Source organism: Coffea eugenioides, chromosome 11 (assembly GCF_003713205.1).
Source record: "Coffea eugenioides isolate CCC68of chromosome 11, Ceug_1.0, whole genome shotgun sequence".
In the NCBI taxonomy this organism is placed as follows: Eukaryota; Viridiplantae; Streptophyta; class Magnoliopsida; order Gentianales; family Rubiaceae; genus Coffea; species Coffea eugenioides.
The window spans coordinates 38,609,357-38,618,301 of record NC_040045.1 but is presented as its reverse complement, the minus strand read 5'-3'; the positions used below and the strand labels follow the sequence as shown (position 1 = coordinate 38,618,301).

General features: G+C 37.4%; 1 protein-coding gene across 1 annotated transcript; it reads right to left on the bottom strand.

Moving 5' to 3' along the window:
- Positions 1–1,640: 1,640 nt before the first annotated feature.
- Positions 1,641–5,659, bottom strand: LOC113751527 (auxin efflux carrier component 3-like). The gene is made up of 6 exons (XM_027295563.1): positions 3,986–5,659; positions 3,598–3,895; positions 3,413–3,498; positions 2,733–2,890; positions 2,531–2,607; positions 1,641–2,421 (listed from the first exon to the last, which is right to left on the bottom strand). Exons 1-6 carry the CDS (start codon positions 5,283–5,285, stop codon positions 2,355–2,357), a joined length of 1,986 nt encoding a protein of 661 aa, XP_027151364.1. The 5' UTR covers positions 5,286–5,659; the 3' UTR covers positions 1,641–2,354.
- Positions 5,660–8,945: the final 3,286 nt, after the last annotated feature.

Genomic DNA, 8,945 nt, shown 5'->3' with positions numbered 1-8,945 from the left:
AGTTCTTTCTTACTTACTATTTTAGATGCTTTTGATATCATCAATAGATAATTAATGAGATTAGTTGTTTCTTACTTACTATTTTAGATGCTTTTGATATCAATACATAATTAATGAGATTAATTGGAAGTTCTTTCTTACTTACTACAGTATTATAGATGCTTTCGATATCATGACATAATTAATGAGATTAATCGGTAGTTGCTTTGAAGTATACCGAAGTCGTAGTACTGTTTTTCAGTCCATCTTTGAAAGAAGACCAGGCCATTGAAAACATTGCTGTTTTATTAAAACGGACAAAGAATTAGGTAAATTGTCTGGTATATTTCCGTGGCATATTTTGATATACTATGCAAATATCATATTAAAAGTTCGCTCTCTAAAACCGAGTAAACTTCGAGTCCCAAACCCTTCTCTTTTGTCCCTTTTTTTTTTTTTTTTTTTTTTGTGAAACAGAGGCGTACCGGCCATCACACAAAAATTGAACGATGATGGAAGGCTCTCATCAAATTTTTGACTTTTTTTTTGGCAGCTAATTGATTTATTCGGATCAGGAGAATCTTGAATAAAGTCACCTTCAATTACAGGTTGAACTCATTTCGGCCAAGATTGATTGGTCCAAATGATCAAAGACAACTTTTAACATCACATAGTTGTTATGGTGGTATGATATTTACTCACGTGCGAGCATTTTGCATGTAGCATCACATAGTTGTACCACCTGCACAAAGCGCCCTTTTGAGAGGGATGATTTATCATTATTATTATTATTTTTTGAGATGGATGATTTTTTTTTTTTTTTTTTTGCAATTAAATGTCAATAATTTACACCTACTCCTACTTGTATACTATCGAGAGGACATACCCAAAAAATCGAAGGAGACTGAAAAAAAAAAAATACTGAATCATTGAGAATCGAAGAAGACTAAACCATCTTTGAACCAGACAAGTCCCAAAGGCATCCATTAAATTTGAAGAAATTACGTAGAGTAGAGCGGCAATTGATGATGAGAGGTAAGATTCCAAACTTTGACTTCTCACCGCCACAAAAACCATGAATGCCTTTGTGGTGGCTAATAACAAGTGATGGATTAGCGGATCTTGGCAATTTGGCGTAGGATAGGGCAATAGGGGTGTAGTAGGGTTAGGATTGTGGGCGCATCAAAGAGCCAGAAAAAAAAAAAAGAAACAGTACTAAAAAGCAAAAGCAAGCAGCTTTTGACTTTGATCATCTTTCTGCTTTCTCTTATCTCACATTCCTCTCAAGAAAGAAAGAAAGAAAAGAAAGAAAGCCCCCCTAAAGTGCTTGTGTGCCAAAAAAATTGCAAAGATCCACTGAGCAAGCAGAAAGATGATGTCCTTTCAAGCAGTCTCTCACTCTCTTATCTTTTCTTCCCAATTGCTTTCTCACCAAGTGAAAGCAGAAAGTGCAAAATTATGCCTCTGTCAATGGAAATGAAAGCTCCACTATTTTCATATTCCCAACCAAAATGCCTTTGGTATCATATATCTGGATGGTCAAATTCCTGCTTCATAAAAGGATGAAAATAACTCCTCTTTCTATTGATTCTAGAAGAACAAATATAATATAAGTGCCAAGAAAGAGAGATGACCCTAACTCTTTGATGATGAACGCATACTCTAAACTCTGATGTAATTAATTAATTACACGACAACATTGAACAGTTTAATAAAATTACAATACAACCCGACCCAAAATTAACTGATCAAAAGCTGAGGAAAAGAATTGAAGCCAAGAGCCAGCAAAAGGACTAGACATAGAAAAGATGATACCAAAAGAAAAAAAAAAAGGTAAGAGATCCTATAACTAACTATTCCTCTGCGCTCCAATTCAAGAGAGCCTTGACTCGAGTTGCAAAGAAATGATTTTTCCAAATTGCATTCTTTACACGCGCAATGATTACTGATGAGAAATTCTCAGTTTACAACTCATCTCTCTATCATTCCCTCCCTCCTTGATTTACTGCCTCCTGTTCCCTTTCTACCAGACTAGCTTTCCTCCAAATTTGAAGAATTTTACATAACATGCCTGCTTTAGATGGGAGCATGATCCTTACATCAGGGATTCAACTTAAAATTACTAAGCCAAAATATTTTTTTTTTTTTTTTTTTTTGCTCCCTCCTTCTACTTTGGATGCAGTCATTTTCTTTAGATTCCTCGACACTTTCTGACTTAAATCAACAGAGTCAAAGAGTAATTATGCCTTCATCAGCCTCCTGCTCTCAACAAGTAAGCAAGCACCCCATCCAAACTTTAGAAACATTTAACAGTCAATGGAATGGAAAATTTCTTCTTTCATGTTCATTCTATCTTTGCTTGCTCCGTGAAGATCTCATAATCCAAGAAGAATGTAGTAGACCAATGTAATTGGTAATGCAATCAACATCCCAAAAATGACCCTGAAATTAACACAAAATTTAAAACGAGAAACTCGTTAGTTGTTAACTTGAAAGATTTTTTTTTTTTTTTTTTTGTTAAAAAAAAAAGATCGATAATCTTTTGAGTTACCCTGTGCTAAGAATAGCTGGATGGATGTTATATTCTTTGGCAAACACAAATGGAACAATCCCTTGTGGAAGTGCAGCCTACAATGAAACAACCCATAGTTAGTTTGTAGTATATATCAGTCAAATTCACAGCAGAAATGCTTCAAGCGTATGATAATTTTGCTAAGCAACTAGAAAATGCCTCTCAAAAGTTGTTAAATTACCTGAACAATGGCTACATGGAGAAGGGTACCACGAAGGCCAATGGCAATGGAGGCAGCTGCCATAACTGCTGGACCAGTGAGAAACCTGACAGCCATAGCAAAGGTGGCCACCGAGTTTCCACATGCAATAATCTTTGGCTGAAGAGCCATAAACAGACCTATCAAATCAAATCAAAATTCATTATAGTACTGGTAATTAGCCAGACAACTCACAGAAAAATATGTTTCAATTAAATTCCAACTACCCTTTACAACTCCACCATACATACATATGCTACATGATCATGATTCATGATTATACACAACAAGTTAACGGCATCAATCAATCATCCACCGATTCCTGGACCGCTAGGGGACATTGCTCCTCCTCGGTCCCATATGTCGGGTAGATGATGGTGATAATGGATGAACATTTTCTTCAAGACAAGTGGTAGTAGTAGTAGTAGTAGTAACAACGCCTTTATTTATCAAGAATCAAGGAAAGAAAAGAAGATGGATGGTCAAAAAAATTTACAGTGTCCATGAAAAAGATTACATGGGCATTGACCGCCAACCATTTTTCACATTGCCGGGGTCACTCACCAAGTTTTGAGTAAAAAAGGTCATTCTCATTCATTTAATACCAATCATGTGACCCTATGGACTTATTAGATTCTTCACTCCTGTCGTCGAGAACTTACCTAAGCTAAACATTGCCATTCCAAGCCCAGCATCGGATAAAATAGAAATAGAATTCTTTACAATCGCCGGCATATGCACATTCCACCTGTACGTACCAATTGAGCAGCCATGATGATTAGGTAATTAACCAAAGATCATAATTATCACAATTAGGTTAGGACTTAGGAGTGTTTAGTTTAATTACCGGAACGCAATTAAGGCCCAGATGACACCGATAAGGCTGGAGTAGGTGTTGGGATTTCGGATAAGCTTCCTCCAAACCATGATTAAGATGAGCCTAGTCATAACACTGGCCGGAGGCAGCTGTTTTCCGGCACCGGCATCTTGGCCTCCGGCTGCCTTCGGATGAAGCTCAGCGGTGGAGCTGGACCCCAGTTTGGACAGCCCTGTGGGACCCTCTTTCTCCTTTTCCTCATCTCCATCCCTTCCACCACCGCCGAAGGTGAAATCCGCCCCGCCGAAATCCCCGACTTGTGGAGCGGCTTCACACATTAAATTCCAACATTACCATCAAAAAGAAAACCATACTTCAAATAACAACTAAAAAAAAAAAGAAAAATATTGATATTCACCTTTGTTTTCCCCATTTTGGGGGTGATCAGCAACCAACATCCTGATTTCCTTGGCACCATGATCGGACCGTCCAGATTGTTGCTCGTTGGCCCCGAAATCGGGACCACCGAACACGTGGAGCCCACCAACTTCCGACACCGGGGAGGCACTAGAGCTCCATACGAACATGTGAAGCTCCTTAGCGTCATGGTTGGGTTTATTCCCGCTCGTCTGCTGCTGCTGGGGCTGCTGCTGCTGATTATTATTATTAGTAGCACTAGTTTTGCCCTGTTTGGGAGCGGCTGAGGCAATTTCCGGATTTGGAGCAGGATAGGATGACGGATTGACGGGTTGTCCCGGATAAAATCCGAATCTAGGGGAGCTCATTAGACCTCCCGGGGCACAATTTTCTTCGAAATTGGACGGCCTAGGAGTAGGCCCTCTGGAGGAATGAACAGAGTACATGTCCGCTGGACCAAAATTTGACAGCCTCCCAGTGTCAGAATTCCCAAAATTGGATAATCTGCCTCCGAATCCCATCATGGAGTAAAAATCTGAATGATTGAAATTTGACCCTCTTGGCGTAGGATTTCTTGAGGAGCTCAAGCTGTAAATTTCAGCTCCAGTGAGATTGGATGGCCTAGGAGTCAATGCAGGGAGGGAACAATGTCCTAGGGATCTTCGGGAAGCATTTGATTTCCTTACGGTCACATGGAGTTTCCCATCGTCACCAATTTCAGCGTCTGTTTCGAGAAAATCTTGTCCGTCGAGGGAAACAACGTCGGACTCAACCTTGAAGGATACGATTGAGGCGGCAGTTTCCGGGAATTGTTCCATGATAAGCATCTTGGCGCCCCGATATTCGAACAAAAATAGCAACAGGGTGTACCAAATGATGCATTGCAAGACAACAATTTGTACCATTAGGCTCCCAGCATACGGGTTGTACATGGCAATTAGCAGTGGAATGCCCATGACGAGTGTGTTTGGAAGCGTGGATAGGGAAAAGATTGTGATGCTCCACTCTAGGCTGCCATTTTTGGTGAAGTTAGCCCAGAGAGCAAGCACCACTAGCATGATGACTTTCTGGAGTGTATCGGCCGCGATGAACTTAAGGTTCATTTCATAAGGGTTGTTGGTGGAGATGAAGTGGAAGGAGAGTAAAGGGACCGCGAAAACCGCCACAAATCGGTTGATACCGGAGCATTGGTCCGGCGTAAAGATTTTCCACCAGCGGACAGAGCCATAGGCCAGAATCATGGCCACATAAAGAGGGATCACGGCTGATAAGACCACATAAAGGTCGTGCCAACTGATCATTTTTCTTCTTAAATTTTCAGAGAATATACTGCAAGAAACTTTGAGCTAGCTAGAGGGATTTCTTGTTTTTGGGTTTGCAGATCTAAGAGTGGTTGTTGAGCTTGAGAGTTGAGTAGTAGCAGCAGCAGCAGTATTGTTATAGGGAGGAGCAGAAGGGTAGAATGGGGAGGGAAAAGGTCGTTATTTAACTGTAAAGAGGAGGAGGGTACTGCTGCACTGACTGAAGGGATTTATGTCTTCTGCCGTGCTGTACTCTTTTAACTGTTGTACATATGCTTGAGAAGCTTTAAGATTGATTGAATCAAGAAACTCCTTCACTGGCTACTACTGACTCCAGTGACTTTAAAAAAAAAAAGGGTTGAGCTTGAGAGTATGTGTGGAGGGTTGGAGACAGTGAAAAATACATGGGGTGTAACAATGGCTCAATTATATATAGGGAAAAGTCAGTACCTATGTGTGTGTGAAAGAGTGCGTGCGCCCCCTAGTTGCTTTAATTAGTTGATTTCTTTATTTATTTTTTCTTTAAATGATACTTACAATTGAATATGTATATGTGTATCTTGATGAAATCGGACATAAGGAGTTGCTACACGTAGCTACGTTACAAAGTCCGTCTTAGATCTCGAGAAAGAAAAATCATACTTATTTTGTTAAACAATTTAATCAAGCGTTAAAACCTTTTCATAAATTTGAATCCAGAATTCATAATTCGAAGATGAATAGTTATTTCATTTTATCTAGTCAATGAACTGGACGAATCCGATTAGTTTCGAAACTTGTACGTAAGTAAGAAGATGCAGATTTAGAAAGAAGACGTGTGAATTTAGCCCCTTCAAGAATTGGATTAGAGTGTGAACTAAGCAGCATTATCTAGTTATTTACTTCAGTTGATGCCTAGTTGGGAGTATTATGAGAGTTCACGAACTCGTATAGAAAAAAGGGAAATTAATTGGGATTGGGAAAGCTTGGAGTTGGGGACCAGATGAGCTAGCTAAGTCCGGATGTAATTGTTCCGAGGATGTGTTCTGTGAACGTGGCCAGTCTTGTATGGCATGGCTTGTTTTTGTGGACGTGGACGCTTTTTTGTCTTTGCAAAATTTCTTTTGTTATATGTCAAAGTTTTGGACTTTGGGTCTGGTTTTTGGCCCTGTAGTTCAAGCTAAGATGCTGGCCGGGTTGAATGTGGCCCTGTATGTGAGATGCTTTGCCATTTTAGTTGCTTAATTTAATTTTAGAGGGGAAGAGTGAAGACCTTAATTAGATTAAAATAGCATATCTTAATTGATTTCTTATCAATTACGTGACAAACAATATGACATTTTTCTCATGTTGATTTTGATGAAATCATGGTGTATTATTAATATGTACTTTAGTTTATGTGGTTGTACAGTCAATAAAACATAATGATATTTTAGTGCATCATGATCCCTTCATAAAGATCTAGCAAGAATGGATTCTTTTTTTTTTTTCCTTCTTTTTTTTTTGTCCAGAGAGAAACTTAACCATGTCGTGGGAGATTGAAGTAGTTATTGGTTTTGTCAGACAACATAATTAATTTTCCAGCCAAAATCATATGCATTTATATTTGGAAAGAAATGTTTTAAGAGATTAATATTTGTTCTCTCTCTAGTTACTGCTAGGAGTGCAAACGAGTCGAACCGAGTCGAGTTTTGGTCTAATCGAGTCGATATTCAAGTTAATTTTATTAAACTCGAACTCGAGCTTGAGTTCGACGAGCTTAAAATATCAAACTCGATCTCGAGCTCGACTCACTCAAGATTAAAAAAATATAAAAATAATTATATTTTTAAAAAAATAAAAAATAATTATTTTATTTTTAAAAATGAATAAAATAATTATTTTTTAACAAATAATAAAATATTGGAGATATATATGTAATTTTACTATTAAAATAAAAAATAAAAAAATATATATATATATCGAGCTCGCGAGCTAACGAACTTGGTATTTTTTAGCTTGAATTCGATTTGATTAGCTCGATCTCGACTCGAGTTTGATATTGACTGATCTCGACTCGAACTCGTATTTGAACTGCTCACATTGCAGCCCTAATTACTACCCTAGTTACACCAAAACTGTGTTGATGTAAATTGACTTCCAATCCAAAAGAGGCTAACAAATTCGCACATAGTCTAACTCCTAATGCAAAATCTACCAATTGTAGTAACTCTTTACAGAACGCCTCTTCTAGTTTTGTTAAGCAAATTGTAAAGAATTAATTTTCTATACACTGACAGTGCATATATTTTCATCATTAAATACATGACATATAATCCAAATTCGAATTTGAAATTCAAGTTTTGTATATGTACCATATATCTAACCGTGATAATATATATATATAATTACTTAATTATAAACTGTGCTAAACGATTTTCAACCATCTTATCAGTAAGTCTTCCTTATTTATAAAAAATACCCTTGTTTTCATATCCTATTTGGGAGACAGCACGCACTTCAGTTGCATAAATTTGTGAAACCCCTTTTCTGGCAAAGTTATCCACTAAGCAATGATGCATAAATTGCTCTTATAAAAATGTGCTTATCCTAGAATGGCACATTCCTCCCATTCCTCCCATTGCTCTTCTTTCTTATTTTTGATTGGTCAAAGTTTTGCAGCGTGAAGGTGCAAAACTGACACCTTACCTAGTCATCCTGTTAGATTTGAGAGAACATAAGTCAGAAGGAATGTGACTGGTTGATTGCCATAATACTACCCGAGAAGAAATCAATATGAATACGGAAAACTATTCAAATAGTCAAATTCCCAAAGAATAAGCAATGGAAGACTCAAAACAGTATTCAGGTGGCGCTGATGCTTACTGACAGACTAAAACCACACAGAACAACTGAACTATTCAATCAATCCATTGATCTTCCAATCTTGTCTTTAATTCAGCAGTCTAGTTTTATATTCGGAGGGAAAAACAAAAACCATACATGCTCAAATGAGGCTTATGAAATTTGCACTCTTTTTTTTTTTTCTTTAAAAAAAGTCACTTCTCTATGTATCGGTAATGAAATAATTACAATTGTAATTGCATGTTGCTTGCAACTGCTAGTTAGTCATTGTATGTCTCCTCTACAAACTACACAGAGAAGATCCTTTCACCTAATATGATTTACAAGGTTAATGGCTATTTCAGGCACTTTTAATGCAAAAAAAAAAAAAAAAAGTCCAATGCCAAAGGAATATTCTCAAAAGTTTGATGTCATCTATGACCACGTACACCTAGCTAATTGATTGGATATGAATATTACAGGAGGGTTACAAATTCAAACAGGTCTCAGGTTCGAAGAAGTAAGTTCAAGAAAAAAGTAGAGGATATTAATAAGAGTCTTGTGAAAGTAGAGGAAATTAAATACAGGATTGAAGAGGTGAAACTTTGAGGAATTCAGTCTATTTTTTGCTTGGTAAAACTATCAAGGAAAACATGCTCATGCTTATTTGTCACTGTTTTTGTCAAATAACTTTTTTGTTTCCAATTTTAGAGGATGTTTAGACAATAATTCATACATCACATGCCCTAGTTTGCTGGATTTTGTCTGTCCGTGACTAAATTTGATAGTTAAGTAGCATACACTATACAACAAATGGAATGTTAGTTGACCCTTGATTTTTATATTTCTTTTCTTTTA

Bases quoted from the DNA above. Each gene is read 5' to 3' on its own strand.
- LOC113751527 (XM_027295563.1), bottom strand. From the start codon at position 5,285: ATGATCAGTTGGCACGACCTTTATGTGGTCTTATCAGCCGTGATCCCT. The intron at 2,608-2,732 runs GTAATTTAACAA...GTTTCATTGTAG, and splicing joins TCCATGTAGCCATTGTTCAG to GCTGCACTTCCACAAGGGAT. The intron at 2,422-2,530 runs GTAACTCAAAAG...TGTTAATTTCAG, and splicing joins CCAGCTATTCTTAGCACAGG to GGTCATTTTTGGGATGTTGA.